At 45.3% G+C, this 23,880-nt stretch overlaps 1 protein-coding gene across 4 annotated transcripts; it reads right to left on the bottom strand.

Moving 5' to 3' along the window:
- Window positions 1-330: 330 nt before the first annotated feature.
- On the bottom strand, window positions 331-23,226 carry LOC114046947 (ranBP-type and C3HC4-type zinc finger-containing protein 1-like). 4 transcript variants are annotated; one of them, XM_027867583.1, is made up of 13 exons: window positions 22,917-23,226; window positions 19,399-19,501; window positions 18,376-18,520; window positions 16,252-16,345; window positions 15,494-15,692; window positions 15,001-15,140; window positions 10,106-10,279; window positions 7,480-7,640; window positions 6,339-6,450; window positions 4,924-5,103; window positions 3,844-3,942; window positions 1,551-1,694; window positions 331-1,148 (listed from the first exon to the last, which is right to left on the bottom strand). In XM_027867583.1, exons 2-13 carry the CDS (start codon window positions 19,418-19,420, stop codon window positions 1,068-1,070), a joined length of 1,551 nt encoding a protein of 516 aa, XP_027723384.1. In that variant the 5' UTR covers window positions 19,421-19,501; window positions 22,917-23,226; the 3' UTR covers window positions 331-1,067. The 4 variants fall into 4 exon arrangements, with proteins under 4 accessions (XP_027723384.1, XP_027723383.1, XP_027723385.1 ...); XM_027867582.1 differs by having other exon boundaries at window positions 22,939-23,226; XM_027867584.1 differs by having other exon boundaries at window positions 23,104-23,226.
- Between the last annotated feature and the right edge of the window lie 654 nt (window positions 23,227-23,880).

The raw sequence follows: 23,880 nt of genomic DNA, 5'->3' as shown, positions 1-23,880 counted from the left end.
TTATAAACACACCATTGTGCTATGTTAATATCCGCTATTACAATAGACAAGCAATGATCAGAGCAAAACATACAGACCTTGGGAGGGGGAGAAAGTGTAACGTAGAAAAGGCAAGTGCCTAGATGCACCTATGCTGTTAACTTGCTCCGGGATCATGATCAATGCACTTCCTTTGTTCAACAGCCCCAAAGGGCAGGAGTAGAGATGGGATAGAAGAAGTTGCATTGAGGTATATTTAGGGTTAAGTTTTAAAAAAAAAACCTTGACCATTAGAGGTATTTCCAAGGGTTACCCCAGATGAGCTGGCACATATCATTTAAAGATGACGGCTTCCCGTTCCTCAAAGAAAACTTTAATGTGAACACACAAGTCCAAGGTGCTTTACCCCATGCAGAGGACACCTCTCTTCCCTCAGTAATCCAGGGGCCCAGTACAAGTGAGGAGCCTCCCACTCAACTATGGGCTGGTCTATAAACCCTGGCAGCAGGGAAAAAGGAAAACCCCTCTGTGCCTGGTCCAAGGTAATGATTCCCTGTGAGCTACCGGCATGTAGGCGGTAGATGGCCAGCCTATGGGTGACTCTGTCCTGGCTGGGAAGTCTGTAGGTGATTAAGGCTCAGGGTGGGTAGCCTCAATGTTGTTGGCTACCCAGAGCATGGTTAAAGCCAAGAGCCAGACAATGGTAGCAATAGCAGCAGAGAAGGGGACTGCAGGTCTGTTCTACTGAAGGCTGGCCAAAAGTTGCCAAAGAAACAAAGGCACTGCAATGAACTCACACCTTCAAGAGTCACTGGGGACTGTGGTTCCTCCCCAGTGATGGCCTTTTGGTAGCACAGGAAGGCAAGTTTCCCACTCCAAGCCTCCCCCAGGATCCACATCCGCATCATCCCTGATCTATGCTGGGATGGGCAGCCCCACCGGGGGCCTGTGGTGCTGGGCAGGACGGGACGTGAGGGCTGGGGATGTCTGCTGGGAAGATCAGTTCCCCGAGGGCTGGTTTTGCCCTGGTGGCCTGGGTGGCTGTGCTGTCATGGCCAGGATCTGCTCTGTGCCTCCTCAGGGGCTCCTCAGTGGCAGTTCTGACAGCTGGGGTGGCAGGGGATTCCATTCAGCCGGCAGCGGCAGCCCCCACTGGTATCCCCAAGGCCCTAATTAGCAGAGGGTAGAGAGAACTTTAGGGAGATGACCACACTAGAAAGGAGGGACAGGAATGAGAAAGGGCATGACAAGGTGGCTTCCTCTCTGCCTACGTCTCAAGTACTCACCTAGGGATGTTGCTGAGACGGGGGCTCTGTACAACACAGCACTTGCTGAAAGCCAGCTGAGTACAGAGCATAGAGACCCCCTCAAGGCCCACCCACTCCAAGGGTCTATCAGTCTTAGAAACACAAGGGCATACCTGCTTCAACGGTTAATCAGACCTGGACTTCCTGGGATATGACTTCTACAAGAGTCATGTGGGCATACCTGGCCTCCCCAGCACTCTCCCCACCAGGTTCCTGGGCCCTCGGAAGCCCCTTTCCCTGCCCCCCCCAGGGCCCAGGACTCACTCCAGGGCCCCAGCGTGGCCCTTTGGTAACCCAGCAGATCTCCGTGTGGCAGACTGTGCAGCGGATCCAGTCACAGCCATCCTTCTTCTGCACCACAATCTGGCACTGAGGGCAGTGCATGGCCTCGCCCTGCTGCAGCATCAGCTACCGGCAATCAGAGTAACAGAGAGTCTGGCTGTTAGCGTCGCCAGATGGCTGAAAACAAAGGCTCCCTCTTCTATGGTGTCACACAAAGTGCCTCTGTCACAATGGCCCTGTGAGGTGAGGTTATATGAGCGCTACCAGAGTCAGAACCAGAAATGCTACTTCCCTCTGAGAAGACACCACAAAATGTGGCCCTGGCTGATTCAGCTGGGGGAAGGGACAGGGTACGTAGAAGGAGGAAGACGATGGACAGACCTCCAGGCAAGATCACCTGACCCCCATGAGCCTCAGATCCTACCACTACGATGCTGGAGCTGGGGAGGTTGCCACAGTTACAGGGGACAGGGTGGGACCACGGCAGGGAGAAATTCATTTGGGGTGAGGGAGAAAGAGAAGGAGAAGGAAGTGCTCTACCTGGCTTCTTAATTTTAATAATTTTAATAATTTTTTAATAATTTTTGCTAAACTAGGAGCTGAGCTCAGTTGTTTCTACCTGTTGAAGAGATACAACCACTAAATTTTGATGCCCTAGGCCAAAGCTCTGATCACACTGCCCTAATTGTGAGTCTGATGATGATGGTCTCCATTTTCCAGATAAGGAAACTGAGGTCCAGAAATGGAATGTGACCTAGCCTGGGTCACACTGAGAGTGAGTGGCAGTGTAGACTAGAAGCCAGCCAAGTCTCCTGATTTCCAGTCCCAGGGGTCTCCACTAGGCTGCCAGCAGTTCCACTGCCCACAGAAGGCACAGGCACCCACAGCTCCACCTTCGACCGACTAGTCCCATCCAGCTCTTCGTCTGGAAATGAGGGTAGTGGACAATTCTAGCACTTCTCCCCTCGCTGGCCTGGTCTTCCCCATCCGTCTCACTGCCAGGTTCATGGCCATCCTTCACCGCTCAGATCATAACCACTTCCTCTAGGAAGGCTTCCCTGATTCCTCCCAGCTGGAAGTGATCCCTTCTTCCTTAAGCTTCTCAGGCCTCTCTGAATGACCTAGGCCTCTATCACAAAGCCTAACTGGTATTCTAATTATTTATGTACATAATTCATTCTCCTCTATTTGATTTCATACTCATGTAGAACAAGGATTATAACTCTCTATCTTTCTTGGCTCCAAGCACAGGACCTCACACAAAGCTTCATAAGACTGCAGGATTTAAAGCTAGAAGAAGCCTCAGCTCTCAAGAGGCAGCTGGGTGATACAGTGGGCAGAGTGTTAGATCTAATCAGAAAGTCCCGAGTTCAAATTCAGCCTCAGACACTTGTTAGTTGTGTGACCATGGGCAAGTCACTTAACCACCATCTGCCTTAATTTCCTCATCTGTAAAATGAGGATAGTAACAGCACCTTCCTCCCAGGGTTATTGTGAGGATTAAATGAGATAATATTTGTAAAGCGCTTGATAAACACTTGAAGTGCTGTTAAATGTCAGCTATTATTATCATCCAGTCCAACCATCTCATTTTAGAGATGGGGAAAGTGAGGCTCAGAAAGGAGAAGCAAATTGTCCAAGATCAGACAGATTGTGTAAAATCCCATGCTAACAGAGTTATCTTTAGAACCCAAGTCTTTTGACTCTAAATACAGTGCCCTCTCCCCTATGTCACCTATGTTTTTAATGAATTAATTTTAATTCCTACCTCCCCTCCTTTGCTCATGCTATTCCTCTCACCAGTTTTACTAGCCCCAGCTCCCTAGTTTTTCATATATTGGAATACCAGAGCTCAAGCCCTGCCTATGATGTGAACATGGTGCAAATCATTTAATTTCTCTGAACCTTACTTTTCTCATCTATAAAATGAGGATCCTTGCACTACCCACCCCACAAGGCAGTTGTGAGGATAGTGCTTTGTAAGCCTTAAAGCACTTTCAGAAATGTGAGCCTTAATTGTTATTACCCAGAGCCTACCCACCCTCCAAGGCCGAGTTCAAATTCCATTTCTTCCCTGAATGGAATCATTGCATTTTAGAACCAGAAAGGACTTTGGGGACCATTGAGTCTAACCCCTCTCCTGCTACAGATAGAAAAACTGGCCTGGACAGGGGAAGGGACTAGGACTGAGGGGAAGATTCTTAGAATGTCAGAAACATCAGAGCTGGGAGAGGCCTTAAGAGATAAGCTACGCTGGGCCCATCTACCCCCTCACCTTGAGCATCTCTGTGGTCTGCCGGGCAGCTACATCATTCTGCGCCCTCAGGGCGAGGTCATCCTGGTACTCCTTACAGTTCATGTTCTCATGAATGGCCTGTGGGTGGAGGGGAGCGTCGGATCAGAGTGTGCCCCTGGAAGCTGGCCGCTCCTTCTTCTAGTCTGACATCCTAGCTCTCAGGCCTCCGAAAGACATTCTGCTGAGTAGGAAAAGCCCTGGGGCCGGGACGCGCCCCTAGCTGTAACCCGTATGCTGTGGCCAGTCGGACACCTCCAGTGGCCCAGCTCCCACCAGCGGCTCTTTTTTCAGATCTCTTCCCCCAACTTCCTCAGTCAGTTCATTCCTCAAGGGCCCTGGGCTTCCCCAGCCATGATGTACAACTTCTCAGGCTTATTAACCAAGGGTTATTAAGCTTTTTGTGTATCATGGACTCCATTTGGGCAGTCTGGTGAAGCCTTTCTCAGAATGTTGTTAAATACATAAAATAAAATCCCACAGGATTACAAGGAAACAAATTATTTTGAAATAGTTACCAAGATATTTTCAAAACAAGGTCACAGCGCCCAGGTTGAGAACCCCTGCCCTAGAGCTCTGCTGGTGGCATTGTTTCACTTTGATACCAGCTAACAGAACCACTTGTCTTGCTGGCTCCTACCGTAAATGCCCCATCTGTATTTGTCATGGTAAACTATGGGGCCTCGGCTTCCTCTGGGCCAAGGCCCTAGGCCTCACTTCATCCTGTCCCTCTGCCCTCCCTCCCCTTAACTCTGGGCTTCAGCTCCTCCAATTACGAAATGGATTCTGGTTACATGAAGATGAAGCTTCTGATCTTCCCTGAGTAGGAAACAGGCTTAGCTTTTTTTTCCTTTCCCACTCCCCAAACACAGGAGGGATGAACTGGGCAATCTAGCCTCCCTTTAACAGTCTCCTGAATGGGTACGGGCAGGGGAGGTGGTTGGCAGGCATCAGGGCAGGATTGGGTCTGGGGATGTTGGAGGTTGGGTGTGTTGGGTTGAAAGATCGTCTGACCCCTCCCAGGCTGGACGTGGGATGTGGGGGTGGGGTTGGGATCCTGACCTTGCAGAGCAGACAGTTAATGTGCCCACACACAGGACAAGTGAACTCGTTGACATCATCCTCAAAGAAGCACCAGCCTCGGCAGTCATTGGTCTTACAGTGATAGCTGAAGGCACTTCTGTTCTCGGCAATGGAGATGCCCAGGTCCAGGAAACGCTGATAGTCCTCCGGGCTCAGGAGCTGCCATCACAACTTACCCTCATTGGGGGGACCGCCTGCCCCGGACACCTTCTCTCTGCCTCTTCCTAGCATCCTCTCGACAGTCACCCATCCAGGAAGCCCTCCCAGATTAACTCCACCCACCTCTGAGGTCTCCATTAATCTGTAACTTGACATTTCAATGCTGTCCCAAAGGCTTCCTCAGGAGAAAGGGCATCCCCATCCTGGGAGCTCTTCCAGTGAAGGCTGGATGGCTACTTGTCAAGAATATCGTAAGAATCACAGGAACACAGATTTAGGGCTGGAAGGAACCTTAAAAGGCCATCTAACTTGACCCTCCGTCCCCACTTTACAGATGACAAAACTGAAGCCCAGAGAATTGAAGTGATTTACTCAAATAGTAGGCAGCAGAGCCAGAATTTAAGTAAGCCTAGGTCTTAAATCCATTCCAAATCCACGGCTCCTTTCACCGTATACCTAGCAGAAAGCCTTCTACAGTTAGACTCTGGACATTAGCTCCTGACTAAATGATCTCTGAGTTCCCTTCAGGCTCTGAGATTCTAGAATTCTATAATACTCGGTTGAATTACTAGCCTAGGATACCTTCCTTCTCCTCTGTGAGTATTATTCATTCAAGACCCAGCTTGGGATATCCCTCCTCCAGGGAGTCATCCCTGACCACTTGTTTCCAGTGACTTCTCCTCCCCCTGAGGTCCCACAGCCCTGACTATGACTCATACACCTTTAGCCCTTAACTGGACTCTGTCCTCCTGTGTGTGTCTTGTCTCCCCAGCAAGACCACGAGCTCCCTGAGGACAAGGGAGAGGTCTAGGTCTTTGCTCTCTGTCTCTATTCAGGGCTCTAATCACAACTAATGATCAGGCACTAGTACCACAGGTAATAAAAAAATAATAAAGATAGTTAACATTTCTATAAGGCTAACTACATGCCAGGCACTGTGCTAAGCACTTTACAAATATTATCTCATTTGATCCTTACAAAAATGCTGAGAGGCAAATGCTATTATTATCCTTATTTTACAGGTGAGGAAGCTGAGGCACAGAGGTTAAGTGACTTGCCCAAGGCCACACAGCTAGTGTCTGAGGTTGGATTTGAACTCAGGCTTTCCGGACTCCAGACCTGGTGCTCTATCTATTGCACCACCAGCTGCCACAGAGAGAGGCTGTGAGTTCCCCACAGTCCCTGGTCCCTCCCTCATCTTCAGCTCTCGAGGTGCCCCCCACACCAGACCTTACCGCTCTGATCTCTCGCTCCTGCAGCTTCCCTGGGCAGGAGTAAGTGTCATCAATGTAGGGGCACGACACCTCAGCCTCCTGGCTATTCAGGATTGTGCCCTGAAGGCAGTCCCTGGCAAAGGCGGGCAAGAGGAGAAAAGGAGATAAGGAGAGGAGGAGGGACCAGGTTGGCCCTGGAAGTTTAAAGGAAGGCAGTGTGGTCTAGGAGAAAGTCTTCTGCAGTTAGACTCTGGACACCTGGGGCAAATCCCTGATCTGAGGAGTCATGACAAGACAATTAATTAGTGCTTATCAGGACAAAACCAATAATAGTGATAATAACAGTTAAACATACAGCCCATTTAGGTTGGAAAGTACGTTAGAAATATCTCTGATCCTCACGGTCACTCAGGGAGATAGGCACTGTTATTATTCCCAATTCACAGATGAGAAAATTGAGGCCTAGGAAGGTTAAGAGACCTGCCAAGGATTATATAGTGTCAGAGGCAGAATTCAAACCCTTGTCACTACACTATATTACTAAGCCTCAGTGCTCACATCAGTAAAATGGGGATAATACTTGAAACATCTACCTCACCCAATTGTTATGGAGAGAGCACTTTGTAAACTCAAGGTTCTACAGCAATGTGAGTTGTTATTATTGTTATTATAAGGCACTCGGGATGTTTAGCCTGTAGAAGAGAAAATTTAAGCAGACTATGACTTGCTGTCTTCCAACTGCTTCAATCTAGAACGAAGAACCAGAGGGGATGGGAGGGAAAGTTACAGGGTAAGAAGTGTGGGGTTTGATATAAATGAACACTTCCTACTAATTAGAGTAGGAGACTTCCTCTCTAAGTAGTGAGCTCCCCATCAATAGAGGTGTGAGAGTGTGGCCTACATGACCACTTGTCAAGGATGTTGTAGGAGGGGTTCCTGCTCAGGCACCAGTGACTCTGGGTCACCTTGGGTCCCTTCTCCCTGAGATTCTGGGATTCTGGGAACCAGGGCAGAGTAGTGCCATCCCACCCCCACACTCTGCTCCAACCCCTCAGGCTTCTGGACTCCACTGGGGGACAGCCCTCTTCCTCCCAGCCCCAGGCCCGGGCTTGGCCATCAGCAGGGCATGGAGCAGGGCAGGGGCGAGGGAGTCAGGCCGTACTTGCAGAAGGAGTGAAGGCACTCTCGCAGGACAACTCCCTCGCCAGGCCCCAGGGACAAGTAGCAGATGGGGCACTCCACGGCCTCCGTGCTCAGCACCAAGCTCCGCTGGTCCAGCTGCAGGAGCTGAAGGTAGTTTCCCTCCTGCTGCTTCTGCTTCCTCTGAGCAAATGAGAGAAAGGAGTCATATCGAGAGAGAGCTAAGGTTCCTGGGAAGGAGCAGGATCACCTGGGAGTCAGCATGGGTTCATTGTGCATCAGTCAGATAGGAATAGCCTCATTTCATTGTCATTTAACTAAGTTTTTTATTGATATCTTTTGTTCTTAGGCAGCCTACATTTTCCCTTAACATCCCACTCCCTCTCCCTTCCCAGACTAATTTCTATTGTCAGGATTATAAGACTGCTAGACAAAGAAGACTTGGGAATAGAGAAAATCAGACCAGGAGGCCAAAGAGAGAGCTTTGGAAAGATACTCCACCTACGCAAATATTTATAGCAGCACTTTTTGTGACAACAAAGAACCAGAAGGAAGGTGAGTGCCCAAGGACTGGAGGATGGCTGAACAAATCATGGTACATGGATGTGATGGAATATTATTGCCCTATGAGGAGTGATGGCTATGAAGGATGCAGAGGGACTCGGGAAAGCTGGTATGAACTGCTACAGAGCAAACATCTCCATCACAACTACAACAATGCAAATAGAAAGAGTGGCATTGAAATAATCAAAACTAAATGCCATGAAACAATTTTGATAACCAAGCTCGGCCCCTGGCCACAGCACCCACCCCTCTTGTTTGCAGAGGTGGGGCACTATGGGTAAGGAATACTCCACACAATATCAGACATTTCCGATGGGTTCATTAGTTTTGATGAAATTTCCCTCCTCTTTCTTATTGTTTATTATAAGAGATGACTATCTGGAAAGGGGTGTAGGATAGGGCTGTTTTGGGAAACGTAGGCAACATAAAAACAAAAGATATCAACTCAATTATTTTAAAAAAATAAAACAATCTACACAAAGACCACAATAACATAATGAAAAATATCTGCAAAATGACATAACATGTTGGTGATGTGAAAACAAAAGATCAATATAAATTGATTAAAAAAACCCACAACTATGTAACAGTTCATATATTTATATGAACATATATATACATATATATATGTAGAAAGAGAGAGAGAGAGAGAGAGAGAGAGAGTCCTTTTTGTTGTTCTTTGTATACTGAAAGGTTCACTCTTTGGTGATTAAGCTCAGAACAACAACGAAAAAAAAGTTTAAAGACATTAGAACTCTGAGAAATTCAGCAACCAATCTTAATTCAGAAGGAGAGGTGGGCAAACAGGTCCCTGCTTCCTCTCCTTGGACAAGTGCAGGGCTATGGATATGAAATGAGGCAAAGCCACTGTATGCCAGTTTGTTTTACTTAATCAGCTATAAGTGAAGATTCTCTGAGGGCTAGTGACATTGAGAAGTAACAGTGATGTTTGTAAAAAAGCATAAATAAAATATTTTTCTTAAAGAAATACAGAATGTCAGAGCTTGATGGGATCTTAGACCCTTTAACCCTTTTTCTTACACATGAGGAAAAGGGGGCTGAGAAAATGAAAGTGGTTTACCCACGGTCACATAGGAGCCTCTGTAATTCCAAGGACTCAAATCCCAATGCAGGGGGCTTACAAACTATAGCCCAAGCACTAAATCAAGCTATTTGCCTGTTTTTGTACATGTTCTTACTTTTGAATTGGCTTCTGTATTTTTAAATACAATAAAACTTTATTTAAAAATCGCAGATAGTACAAAACCAGGTGTTAGGTTGGATTTGGCCCCCAGACTATAGTTTGCTGAGGACCCCTGCCCTAATGTCCTAACTTCTTGTCCAGGATTCTTCCTATTTTCCCCACCCAAGTCCTATACTTGGACTTTCAGTTCAAAAAACCAACTGCACGGACAGCTAGGTGGTGCAGTGGATAGAGCTCTGGCCTGGGAGTCAGGAGGACCTGAGTTCAAATATGGCCTCAGACACTTGACACTTACTAGCTGTGTGACCCTGGGCAAGTCACTTAACCCCGATTGCCTCACACAAAACAAAACAAAACAAAACAAAACTGCACTTGCCCAGAATGGGGAAGATCTGGCCACCTAGAAATATATGTGAAAAAAACTGAGGGTTTGGGTTGACCACAAGCTCCAACAATATGAGTCAGTATTATGATGTACTAGTCAGGCTGTATTAAGAGAAGTACAGTGTACAGACAGAATATGCTACATTGCTACATTCAGGGCATGATCTAGACTAGAACTCAGGTCTCCTGGTGCCCATTCCTGAGGCAGCTTTTTTGAGGGTCAGGCTCAGAAGGCAGCCTTCGTTGTGAAGAATGTGTAAAACAAACAAGTCCACAAGTCTCAGCCTACGGCCAGCCAGGCTTAGGACCCAATGACTTCTCAATCCACCCTGATTTCTTTTACGCAGAGTGCCTTGTGTTATGGTCAGAGCAAGAAGGGCCTGGAGAAATCTCCTTGGTGTGGGATAGATCTGCTTCTGAGGGGCTCGAAAGAGGGGAACAGAGGGACTGACAGCCTGGACATTCCCAGAGGACTCTGGGGTCCTCCCTGACCTACCAGGTGGTACTGCCGCAGGGCATCTTCCTCATTCTGCAACCGGGCCTGCTCCTCTTCATCCGGCTGGTGGGAGCTGGGCACCTGGTAACCTTCAGGTCTAGCCTCACAGCACATCTCACAGCCTGGCCTGGTGGGCTTGTTGACAAAAGTGCACCCTGGACATTCCCAGCCAGCCTGGGCAGGAAGAGGGAAGGAGGGTATGATAAAATATTTCTACCCAGTCCAGATTTTGGTGGCTGCTGCTGGATACCAGCCCCCAGGTCATTCTCCCTGCTATCTCAAGGAGTTCAGCACCTGGCCCACATGACCTGCTCTTCAACTCCCACCCTTATACTAGGGGATTTCAACATCCATATTTTTTAACCTCCCAATACCTCGGTCCTCTCAGTTCCCACAACCTACAGCTTACTCCACTCCAGCCACAAAGGGATGGTCATACACTCAGTCCACCATTACCCGCAAGTGACCACAGTTTTCTAACATTCCATCTCTCCAACCCTCCTAAATCAATCCTCTACCCCTCCATCAGACCTCCACTTCCTCCAACCCCTCAGGGCTTACTCGAGCCATTGTTACCGCTGCACTGAACTCTCTTCCCTCCCTTTTCAGTCAATTCTCCTGTATTGTGCTCTATTCTCTAATCCCTTCTCTTTATGACTGTTCATCCCTTGCTAAACCTCAACCCTAGCTAGATTACTCCCCACTCTACTCAGTGCCTGGCACATAGTAAGCCTTAGTAAATGCTAATTTCTTCCCTTCCTGAATGGAAATCCAGAAGTCCACAGGCTGGTGATTGGGTACATTATAAATTCATGTTACCCAACTGAGCCCTCACTGTACTGTCTCAAGGAAATGTAATTCTCTGATTCTTCCCTAACTGATTCCCGGTCTCACTCCCCCAAAAGTTATTCCAAACCTTCTCTCATCAAGACTCCCACACCTCCCTCATCCCTCTCCCTCTCAGCTAAGGGCGTTGCTTCTTGCTTAATTTTTAAATTTCTTTTATTTTGAACTTAGACACCAAAAAAAAAAAAAAAGCATTTTCACATACACAGCAGATCACAAAGACTGTTTATGAAACCATGATCTCTATTTCAAAGTATTTTTAAAGTATATAATAAATTCCACATATTACTTTTAGAACTATCCTTGTCTGGGTTTCTTTCTGAACATCTGAATTTTGATGTCTTCTATGCATTTTAGAAAAGGTTTCGATGGTCCGAATTTTGGGGGACATCAGCATTGCTAACCATCTTCTATCTCTCCACCCCCATTTTAAAAACCGAAAGAAAAAAAAACCTTAAGATAAATAAGCATTGTCAAGCAAAATGAATACACACAGATACCGGGACCAAAAATGTGTCTCTTTCTGTACCTTGAGTCCATCACTGTTCTTTTAGGAGGTAGGTTAAATGCTTCATCATAGGTCCTCTGGAGATAGTGTGGGTCATTGTATTGATCAGAGTTCTTAAGTTTTTCAAAGTTGTTTTTCTTTACAATGTGTTGTTCTTGTAAACACTGTTATCTTGGTTCTGCTCACTTGATTCTACAATGGGTCATGCTAGTCAACATTCCCTATGAACCCCTTGTCATTTCGTACAGAGCAATAATATCCTATCACATTCAGATACAACAAATGTTCAGACATTCTCAAACTGATGGGCACCCTTTAGATTCTAGTTCTTTTCCTTTTAATTCCCCCTTCAGGATCAGGAAGTTTGTTCTGCCCCTCCACCCCCAAATCACCCCCCTTGAATTATGCTTCCTCTTAATGCCTCCTCATTTATTTCCCTGTTAAGTTTAACGTATTTCTACACCAAATCATTTGTGGGCATTCAGTCTTTGTCTATTTCAGATAAAAGTGAGGTTTATCTGATTCCTTTTTCCTCCATCCCTTTCTCCATGTTTGTATGCTCTTCTCACAAACTCAATTCTGAGAAATAGTATGTTCCACCCATTTCTTTTTCCTTTTGTAAGTCTATTTCTTTTACTCTCCCTTGCCCCTCCCCCTTAAAATCCACAGATCAGAACTAATCTACCCTTAGGAGACCTCTGTTTTTTCATTTAATTCCCTCAATATCCTTAGAAGATATTAAGGTTCTGAAAAGACACTTGTTTCTTTTCCTCCTTTGGAATATTATCACAATATCATACACAGCCCCTTCCAAATACTCAAAGAAACACACTTTTTCCAGGTTTCCTCTTGACCTTTGTCATTTGCACTTAAAAGCTCCTACTCAGCCTTGATCTTTTCCTCAGAAATGCTCAAAAATCCTCTATTTCACCAACTATTCATTTTCCCCTCATAGTAATGATACTCTTGGTTGTAAGCTTATATTTTTTGCCTTTTGGAATATTGCAAACCAAGATCTCTAGTTTTTCATAAAATCTTCCAGGTTTTGTGTGGTCCTAACTGTGGTTCCTTGGTACCTGAACTCTCTCTGGATACTTGCAGCATTTTTTTTTTTATATGGGGGGTGGTCCTGGATGTTGGTTATGATAGTCATTCCCAGGACTTTTGGGATTCCTTTCAGGAGGTGACCAGTGGATTCTTCATATCTTCACTTTACCCTCTGGTTCTAATAGATCTGGACAGTTTTCACATGTCCAGGCTTTTCACCCCCATCAAAACATGGTTTTCAGGGAGCCCAATAGTTCTTAAATCTCTCCTTGATTTGTTTTTCAAGTCCAGCTGTTCTTTCATATCAGATATCATTATTTTCTTCTATTAAAACACTTGATTTTATTCTAATAAAAAAGTCCATAATTTCTGTTTGGTATATTCCAGTTTACAAAGAGTCTCTTATTTGGGTAAAGTTTATCATTTTCTCTTCTAAACTATTTATCCTCCTTCCAATTCTTTTTTCCAGAGCTTTTATTCCATTTTTTAATGTCTTGCTTCATTTCTTCTAGCTATTCATGCAGTCCTTGTAGAAGATGATTTTTTTTTTTAATAAACTTGAGTCTGTGCTTGAAGTTGTTATGGAGCCATCTGCTCCTCCTTTTGGGATCTCTAGATTCACAATAATTTTTGATTCAGATTAGTGTCTTCTTTGATTTACTCATTTTTCCATCTTCAGCTCCTGAAAGGAGCTTTGGGCCAGGCTTCACCTCATGCTGTGTTTTTGCGTAGGGTGGTTGTTCTTGTGTTCTGCCTCTTTAGATTCCCTGAGTTCCTGGGCTGACTTCACCTTCCCAGGGTTAAGCACCCCCCTCCCCACCCGCAACCCAGGATCTGTAAGGTTCAGAGTACAGGATCTTCAGGGCCCACTATGGCATCTCAGGACTACATGCTAGGGACCACTCTGGTTGCTACTGTCTCCTAGGGCTTCCAAGGGCTCCTTGGGTTTACAAGCACCCTGGTGGTTGCTGTCTCCAGACACAAAGCCTTGCAAACTATACACATCTTTAGCCCTCCACTGGCTTACTGGACTGGGTTACCAATAGCTGGCAGCCCTCTTTACAAATGCTGAGAGGATGCTTGCTGACTTTTTGTGCAGTTCTAGAGTGGAAGAAATCTCATTGAATTTCTTGATTTAGTCTGGCATGAATTTCAGGTTTTTGCTGGAGTGGATTTGGGGGAGTTAGGCAGCTTGCCTCTCTGTTTAGGCAGCTATTTCGGCCAAAGATCTACCCACCTACTTTCCTGAAAAAATTGAGGCTACTTAATGTGAGCTCTATCTTCTCTCCTCATCTCAAACCCCCTTGATATCATCCCCACACTCTCTTTTTTTTCCTCCAGTTTCTGACAAATGGGTGACCCTTCTTGTCAATGCCAAGCCTTCTACAGCTACCCTTGATCCTATCCCCCTCATCTCCTCCAGTATACTGCATCCTCAATCATCCCCCTTTTCATGAATCATCAACCTCTCCCTATCTACTAATTCCTTTCCTACTTTCAAACATGCTCAACTCCTCAAAAATAGCCTTTAAAAACCTTCACTAGACCATCATCTACCTGAGATACTGTTCTATGTTTTTCCTCCTTTTCTTAGCTAAACTCCTAAAAAAAAACAACTATCTATACCTCTTGCTTGGGTAGCTATGGATAGAGAAAATCCTCTGGAGTTTCATGACATTACTGTCTCCTAGTTCTCTTTTCTACCTATCTACCTATCTCTTTCTACTTTTTGACTCTCCTCAATCTCTTTTTCTGGCTAAGTCATCCATATCAAGTCCCCAACTATGAGTGTTCTCCAAGAATCTGTCTTAGCACCTCTTCTCTTGTTTCTATATATACTCTCCCTCTTGGTGATTTTATCAATTCCCCCTGGGTTTAATTATCACCACTATACAGATGACTCCCAGATCTATATATCCAGCCCCAGTCTCTCCCAATTTCTGAGCTTCAGTCCCAAATCATCAATTGCCTCCTGGACATTTCAAACTGGATGTCTTAGAGATAGCTCAAACTCAACCTGTCCAAAAATGAATTCATTATCTACCCCCACCCCCCAGAAAAATTCCCCTCTTCCAAACTTCTGTCTTATAGAATTCTTCCTTCAAGACACTAATCAGGCACCACCTTCTACATGAAGCATTTTCTGATCCCCCCAAATGCTGGTGCCCTCCCTCTCCAAATATCTTGAATTTAACTGCTTTGTATTTATTCTCTTTATAATTAATCTGTATGTACATAAAGCATTCTACACATACGCTTCCTCATTGTCTCCCCTATTAGAATGTTAAGCTCCCTAAAAGTACATTTTGTTTCAATCTTTGTATTTTTATCTTCAGCACCTAGAAGAGCACCTGGCATGTAGCAGGCACTTAACAATGAGGTTTGATTGACTGATGCTATGAATGGGACTCAGAGGCAGGAAGAGGGTTGGCTTGGTAAGGGGGTTTCAGTGGTGAGGGCCACAGGGCAGGCAGGAGCAGAGTTAATCCCTTACCACAGAGGGATCAGGGGCTGCTTCCACAGTAGAGGGAGCAGTAGTTCCAGTATCCTCAGAGGGGACTTTTTCTTGAGATTCCATGGCTCTGGGCTCTTGTGGACCCCGAGACTGTAGAGCAAGGTCTCTGAAGCCCAAGTCTGCAAAGGAGAAGAGGCATCAGAGACACCCTCACCTGCGCCGCCATCCTCACCGTGGTTTATCCATTTAGTAGCTCATATGATTTTTGCAATTCCCCTGCCCTCTGCCTGAAAAAGGCCTAGGTATTACTGCCTCCATTTTATAAATAAGGAAATAGAGGACCAGAGAGTGGAAGTTACCTACTCAAGGTCACAGGATGGCAGAAAAAGGATTCAAACCTGGGTTTCCTGGCTCCCAACCTATGTATTCTAGCTATATATTATGTGGACAGAACAGAAGATGCCCTTGTGTCTTCCTCCAGCTGTCCCTGGAATCAGTCCCAGAGCCCAGGACTGGCCCCCAGAATTGTTACCTTCTAGAACCCGGAGCTGCCGCTGCCTCTGTAGCTCCTGCTGGCTAAGCTGGGTGTGGTGGGCAGACAGGAGGTACAGGTAAGCCTTGTCGCCATCTTGCCTCACCCCATATGAATGCAGTGTGTCCTGGTCACGCGGCAACCGCTGGCCAATTACCCACCTCTGCAGGCTTGGGTGAAAGCCATAGTCCAGAAAGACCTGGCCAGTGGGGAGAAGAAACAAAAAAAGAGAGGGAAAAAAGGTAGGAAAGGAGAAGAGGAGGAGGAGGAAGAGAGAAGGAAAAAGGGAGGATGGAGGAGAGAAAAAAGAAGCAGGGAGAAAAAGAAAGAGTAGTAAAGGAGGAAAAGGAGAGAGAGGAAAAGAGGGGATAGGAAAGATAGGAGAGGGAAGGAGATAGGAGGGAAAAGAGAGAAAAGGAGATTGGGATGGGGAGGAGAGAGGAAGGAAGAGGATGGGAAAGGGGAGAAGTGGTCAGTGGGGAGTTATATGTTAAGGATAGGTAGGATGAGGAACAGAGATAGGGGAAAAAAGTCATAGTCTTTTGAGTGAATCTATGGCAGAGAAAGAGCTTCCCACCCGCCTTCACTTCTCCCCCCAATCCCCAACCTCACAGTGCTCTTGTGGAGTGGGTCTGGCTGGGTCCAGCCTCAGGTTGAGGAAATGATCCAGTCTGGCTACAGTGACCAAGCCCATTCTGGTTCCTTGAAAACCAATTCTACCAAACCCAGCCCTGGCCACTAGCCCCAGCTCTTCATACCATATCTTTCAGAGAAGCCACTGTCATGTTGGGCCGCACCATGAGCCAGATGTGAAGAGTCTGCATCTGAGCATCCTCCACACCCACCCATAACCTGTGGGGAGACAATGCTGTCACTGGGAAGAGAAGTTTGGGCCACACACAGAGAGACATAATATACGATCTCCTCTCTCCCGTAACCCAATCACACACATAGTTACAGCCTACCTTTCTTGGAACAAACAAATACGCACTCAGACACCCAAGGTCACAGATCCCACGGGTACAAGCAGCTGGCTGCCCAGGGGAGAGCCCTGGGCTGGGAGGTAGAATGCTAGGGTTGAGTCCTGTTTCTGCCCCATTAGCTGTGTGACCTTGGGCAAGTTATCTGACCTCTCTTAACCTTTCTAGAGGCTGCCTCCCTTATGGGCCACTGGGAAGATAGAATGTTTAGGTTCTTTACCTAAGGTGTGCACAAAAGTACGGTATTATAGAAAGGCATCATTCTTGTTAAAAGTCACATGGTTCATCCCATGTGGGGCCTCATCCCAGCAAGAGTGCTTAATCTCTAAGCACAGCAGACAGATAGACAGACTGACAGATATACTCTCTCTGTCTTCCATTCTCTTTGTCTCTCATTCTCTCTCTCTCTCTTGTTCTCTTTCTCATTCTCTCATATTCTCTCTGTCTCTGTCACTCTCACTCTCTCCTCTAGAGCCCGATTTCCAGTTCCCTCATCTCCATAATCTTGCTTCAGACAGTGTGACTTTTTTTTTGGGAGAAAATAGGGTGGGGGAGGTCTAGAATTCTGATTTTTTTTGTTTTGTTTTTAGGCAATTGGGGTTAGGTGACTTGCCCAGGGTCACACAGCTAGTAAGTATCAAATGTTTGGTCTGAAGCTGGATTTGAACTCAGGTCCTCCTGACTTCAGGGCCAGTGCTCTATCCACTGCGCCACCTAGCTGCCCCTAGAATTCTGATTTTTATTGGTATAAGGTATTTCCCCAATAAGGAAACTTTCTCTACCAATACACAGTCACCTCCTGTGGCACAAATTATATTCTTTACAAAGTTGTTTGGGACACTAAGAGATTAAGCGACTTGACCAGGGTCACACAGCTAGCAGGTAGCAGAAGAGGGGCTTCTACCCAGGTCCTAGTGACTCCAAAAGGGACTTTATATCAACTACATTATGCAGTCTCAATATCCCTACTAAAATATAGTATCCAAATCTGGACCATTTCTCCAAATGAGACCCACCCAGAGATGTAGGACAGAACCACTCACATCACAGCCCAACTGAGAAAGGAAGCTAGCTGCTAAGTTAGGCTGACCCCATCCTTGGTGTCTGTGCTAGAGCAAAGGCAGAGGCGGCCAAGTCTCTGCCCTTTAGGAACTGACAGCCTATTAAGGGAGAGTGACCACAGGCATCCCATCTGGCACAGCACTACAGGGCTCGGACTTCGAAGTCCTCTCTGTCTCCTGAGCTAAAATCAAGCCTACTTCTCAGTATTTTTTTGGGATAAACTCTCCCTGAAGTTTTGTCCCACATTGGTTCCTCCCTTAGGAACAAATAACAAAATCCAAAGCTTTCCTACATTTTTTTTTAACCTAGTTAACTTATTCTAATACTTGCCTGCCTTCCATCCTATCTGAAAGTCAGAACTTATGAGTAGAAGGGACCTTAAAGGATAACAATAATAATAATAATGATAATAGCTAGCATTCTTACATAGCTCTTTAAGGTTTGCAATTTCTTTATAAATATTATCCCATGTTATCCTCACAATAATCTTTGGAGGTAGATGCTATGATTATTCTCATTTTACAGATGAAGAAACTGAGGCAAACAGACTTGCACAGAGTCATGCCGCTAATATCTGAAGCTGAATTTGAACTCAGATCTTCCTGAGCCCAGATTCATCCTCTAACCACTGCACCACCTAGCAACTACTTCTAATCATCTCATCCAAAGCCTTCATCTTACTTATAAAGGCCTTAGATGAGGCCCTAAGAGGTACAGTCATTTGCCCAGGGTCACAGAGACAGTAATTAGAATTCTTTCAGAGATCAATGTACCATCCCCGCCCCCCCAAGACAATCTGACAAGCTCTCCCTTCTGCCCAGTCTACTGTCCAGCACTCACTTGATCTCCTGTTTGGGAGAGACCTCTGATTTAAGCTGCAGTGTCAGCAGAGCCCGATGCTTTGCCAGCCAGGTGGCACAGCTCACTGCCATCTTCTCATCCCCACCTGCCACAGCCCGAGCCAGCTTCAGGGCCATCTCCTCCACTGCAAAGGGAGTGAGGGATGTGGGAGAGAGAGATTGTAAGGCAAAGTATTCATCTGAGGCAGGGAAGTAGGGGAAAGGGTTTTCTGTTCTCTATTCAGAAGCAAGAATGGATCTCCAGAGAGTCCCTGGTTCTCGTAAATCTAAAGCTTGGCCAAGGGCATAGAGGCTTGGCATTTCCACAGGGGCAAAAGTGAACTACATGAGTCTTGGGAAGAGCTAAAGATTAATCCTGACCTCTTCAAACCTCACCCACTTGCGGGGAATAGAAATGGAAGACCTAAACCTGAAAATGTCCCCAGGTTACCCACACAAAGCCCTTCCCAGTTCTCCCAGACCTTAAACCCTCCTCACCTTAAACCATCCTCTACTTCCCAGATAGTTCTTATTTACAAAATCAACAATAACAATAATATTTCCCAATTCTATATTACTTTTACATATAAAAAGGATTTTCTTTCCAACAACCCTATGACGTAGAAAGGGCTGGTATTATTACCCTCATTTTACAGAAGAAAATGAAACTCAGAGAAGGGAAGTAATTTGCCCAAGGTCATACTTCTAGGATGGGGCAGCTAGCTAACAAAGTGGACAGAGCCCTGGAGTCAGGAAGACCTGAGTTCAAATCCCCCCTCAGACATTTACTAGCTGTGTGACCCTGAGCAAGTCACTTAACCCTGTTTGCCTCAGTTCCTCATCTGTAAAATGAGCTGGAAAAGGAAATGGCAAATGACTCTAGTATCTTTGCCAAGAAAACCCCAAATGGGGTCATGAAGAGTCCAACAGGAGTAAAATGACTCAGCAACAACAACATACATCTAGGTAGTGTCAATGCTGGAACTTGAACCCAGGTCTTCCAACTCTGAACCCAATGCTCTACCTTTCTTGGTCTTCTCTTCCATCAGGCTGCACTGTGCCCATCCCACTCAAATCCAATCAGCAGGCTCAGTCTGTAGAGGGACCATCCAGAACCCTTCTTTACCCTAGAAGCCATGGGAGAACCCAAGCGAACAAGAAAGGAAAAGGGAGAGAATTCCCAAACAGAAAAATTCAAAAGTTATTTTCCTTTAGTTTGAGAATAAGTTTCTCAATTTTTGCTTTGAAATGTCCCAGTCATTTTTGATTTTTCCCTCTCTTCCCACATCTAATCGTTAACCAAGCACTTTCTTTTTTTGTTTGTTTTAAAATATTTTTTTTACCAATTATATATAAAAACAATTTTTAACATTCATTTTTTAAAAATTTGAATTCCAAATTATCTCCTTCCCTCCCTACTCTTTGAGAAGTCAAGCATTTTGATATGTTATATACATGTGTTGATACATGTGCAGTCGTACAAAACATATTTCCATATTAGCCACATTGTGAAAAAAAAACAGACAAAAAACCCCCCAAAAATAAAGTTTTTCCTAAAAAGTATGCTTTGACCTACATTCAGATTCTATTAGTTTTTTCTCTGGGAATTGGATAGCATTTTTAATCCTAAGTCCTTTGGAATTGTCTTGGATCATTGTATTGCTGAGAATAGCTAAGTTATTCACAGGTGTTATCGTATGGTATTGCTGTTACTGTATGCACCGTTCTCTGGGTTCTGCTCACTTTGCATCAATTTGTATGAGTCTTTCCAGGTTTTTCTGAAAGCACCCAGCTTGTCATCTCTTATAGCACAATAGTATTCCATCACAATTATATACAACAATTTGTTCAGTCATTCCCCATTGGCATCCCCTCAATTTCCAATTCTTTGCTACCATGAAAAGAGTTGCTATAAATGTTTTTGTATATGTAGGTCCTTTTCCTTTTTTTTTTTAAATTAAATCTCTTTGGGTATAGAACTAGTAGTGATATTGCTAAGTCAGAGTACTCACAGTTTTATAGCCCTTTAGGCATAGTTCTAAATTGCCCTCCAGAATGGCTGAATCAGTTCGACCACTCCAACAGCACATTAGTGTCCCAATTTTCCCACACCCCTTCAAACATTTGTCATTTTTCTTTTCCGGTATATTAGCCAATCTGATAGGTGTGATGTAGTAACTCAGAGTTGTTTTAATTTGCATTTCCTTAATCAATAGAGATTTAGAGTATTTTTTCATATAATTATAGATAGCTTCGATTTCTTCATCTAATAACTGCCCGTTCATATCCTTTCACCATTTATCAACTGGGAAATGACTTGTATTCTTATAAATTTGAATCAGTTCTCTATGTATTTGAGAAATGAGGTCTTCATCAGAGAAACTTGCTATAAATATTTTCCCCTAGTTTTCTGCTTTCCTTCTAATCTTGGCTGCACTGGTTTTGTTTGTGCAAATCCTTTTTAATTTAATGTAATCAAAATTATTTATTTTATATCATAATGCTCTCTATCTCTTGTTTGGTTATAAATTCTTCCCTTATCCATAGATCTGGCAAGTAAACTATTCCATGCTCCCCTGATTTGCTTATAGTATCATCCTTTATGTCTAAATCATTTACCCATTTTCACCTTATCTTGGTATACGGTATGAGATGTTGATCTATACCTAGTTTCTGCCAAATTACTTTCCAGTTTTCCCAGGAGTTTTTGTCAAATAGTGAGTTCTTGCCCCAAAAACTTGGATCTTTGGGTTTATTAAACACTAGATTAGCATGGTCATACTACAGTGTATTGTGTACCTAATCTATTTCACTAATCCATGACTCTATTTCTTAGTCAGTACCAGCTTGTCTTGACGATTACCATAGCCAAGGACTTTCCATTTTATTTCTTCAGTCTCTTTCTCAGTCATCCTCCTCCTTTCTTCTGTACTATCTCTAGGCAAGCCCTGTCTAGCCTCACTGGACTTTGTGAAGGCAATAAGGCTGGACTTTGCACACATTAGGGAGCTTAGTAAATGTTTGATGAACTGAAAAAGTGAAGCAAGGCTATAGAGGGCCCTGGTTATCATATATCTATATTTACACACCATATTTTAGTAGGGATATTGAAACATAGAGCTAGGTTTTTCTCAGATGATAGGGAACCATGAAAGGTCTCAGAAGTGGGGAGGAATGTTGTTGGAGCTATTCACTAGAAAGATAACTCTTGGCCAAGTATATTGGCTAGAACACCCATTTGGAGGTTTTTTATAAAAGTCAAAATGGGTAAATGATTTCGACATAAAGGGTGATACTATAAGCAAATTAGGGGAGCATGGAATAGTTTACTTGCCAGATCTATGGATAAGGGAAGAATTTATAACCAAACAAGAGATAGAGAGCATTATGAGATGTAAAATAAATAACTTTGTGTGCAAAGTCCAGCCTTACTGCCTTCACAAACTCCTCCTCCCCAGCCCTGGGTGATCCAGCTCTCTCTGGACTCCCAGCCTTAGCTCACACTTTCACCTTTGCTTGGAACAGTTTCCATTTGTCAATCCCTTCCCTTCATATCTCAGCTCAGGAGTTACTGTTCCCCAGTATCATCCTACCAGCTCCCCAAGCTGTATATCTCTTAGCATAGATCAGAGTATATCCCCTAAATCTCTGACACATCAACTCTGCACTTGTTGGATGTTTAACAAACCTTTGCAGTTTTCATCTGGATGATGAGTTCTGAGTATTTTTTTAGCTGCAGATTCACCCTTTTAATTCTACTGTACTCTGGCTGGTATTATTTATCTCCTCCGTGCCATTGGCATGCCAGTGGTGAGGGGAGAAAAGCTAACAACAGGCAACTACAAAGCAGGCCCCTTGAATAACAGAATTAATTGGTGATAGTGACACCACCAGTAAATCTGAAAAGGGATGGGGGTAGATGAGGTTAGAGAGACACAGAGAACCCAAATCTATCACAGGAGCACAGGATTTAGAGTTAGAAAGGTGTCCAAAACATAAAATGCCAGAGCTGAAAGGAACCTTAGAACACAGAATGTCAGAAGTTAAAATAAATACATAATGTTAGGGCTGGAAGAGACCTTGGAACACAAAATGTCAGAGCCGAAAAGAATCTTAGAACATAATGTTAGAGGTGGAGGAAACCTTAGACTACAGAACGTCAGGACTGGAAGGAATCTTAGGATACATAACGTCAGGGTTGGAAGAGACCTCAGAACACAGAATTTCAGAGCTCTGAGGAGATAAAATGTCAGAACTGGAAGGGACCTCAGCACAAAGAATGTCTGGGCTGGAAGGGGCCTCAAGAACCTAGAGCTCAGTTCCCTTATTTTATAGTGGGGAAACAGGCCCAAAGGGGGTAATCGTCTGGCCTATCGTTATCAGGGGCCCCCAAGTTTGGGAAGGGGAGGGGCTTGAGAAGAGAAACCCGAAAGTGACCCGGGGCCAGGAAATGAGGGAGAAGGGCCAGGGAGGGGAAGAGGGAATGGAAACTTTCGGCCGTGGGAGGGGGGAGTGGAGAGGCAGGGGAGGGGGGACAGACACCTGGGGAGGCGGAGGCGCTGACCTGGTTGGGGCCAGGTCGGGATGCTGGGCGCTCGCTGCCAGGGCTGCCCCTGGAGGGGGTCGCGGGGCCCTAAGGCAGAGCTGGCTCTCAGTGGACGATTCCTCCCGGCCCCCGGCGGGCAGCGGCGACCCGGATACCTCCCGGACCCTCGTAGGCTCCACTCACCACCCGATCCGGCCCGGCTTGGCTGCGGCCCGAGGAAGGAGGAGAAAAAAGGAGGAAAGAGGAGGAAGGAGGAGGAAGGAGGAGGAAGAAGGAGGAAGGAAGAGGAAGCCCCAAGTAGGGGCAGAGACCGAGGGGCGGGGAACAGGCTAAGTCCAGGGCGCAGAGGGGGCGGGGCTGGGGAGGCGGAGTCACGAATCGGAGAAGCCTCATTGGGTGGGAGAGGCATCCGAGAAATTGACAAGGCCGGCAAAAAGGGGGGAGGGGGGAATGGAGACCTAGCGATGCAGAGAAACGTACAAAGATTAGGACTGCTCGGGATCGGAATAATAATTATATAGTAATAATAATAATATCTTTACAAACTATCCCATTTAGTTGTTGTTCAGTCATTTTTTGAGTCGTGTCAGACTTTCTGTGACCCCATTTTTTTTTTGAGGGTTTTCTTGGAAAAGATACTAGAGTGGTTTGTCATTTCCTTTTCCAGTTCATTTTACAGATGAGAAACAGAAGCGAACACGGTTAAGTGACTTGCCGCCCTAGAATCACACAGCTAGTAAGTGTTGAGGCCGAATTTGAACTCAGGTTCTCTTGATTCCAGGCTTTGGAGCTCCCCTGTGCCACCTAGCTGCCCAAACAAAAGGTGTAGATAGCCTTAGAGCCCATCTAATCCATGTTCCCATTTTACAGGTTAGAAAACAGGTCCAGTCAGAAGAAATAACTTCTCCAAGGTCACATGGCTAGGCAGAGAACCAGGCCTGGCGGAATGATGTGACCTTG

Source organism: Vombatus ursinus, unplaced genomic scaffold, assembly GCF_900497805.2.
Source record: "Vombatus ursinus unplaced genomic scaffold, bare-nosed wombat genome assembly UNPS02014786.1, whole genome shotgun sequence".
Classification (NCBI taxonomy): Eukaryota; Metazoa; Chordata; class Mammalia; order Diprotodontia; family Vombatidae; genus Vombatus; species Vombatus ursinus.
This window is presented reverse-complemented; position numbering and strand designations above follow the sequence as displayed.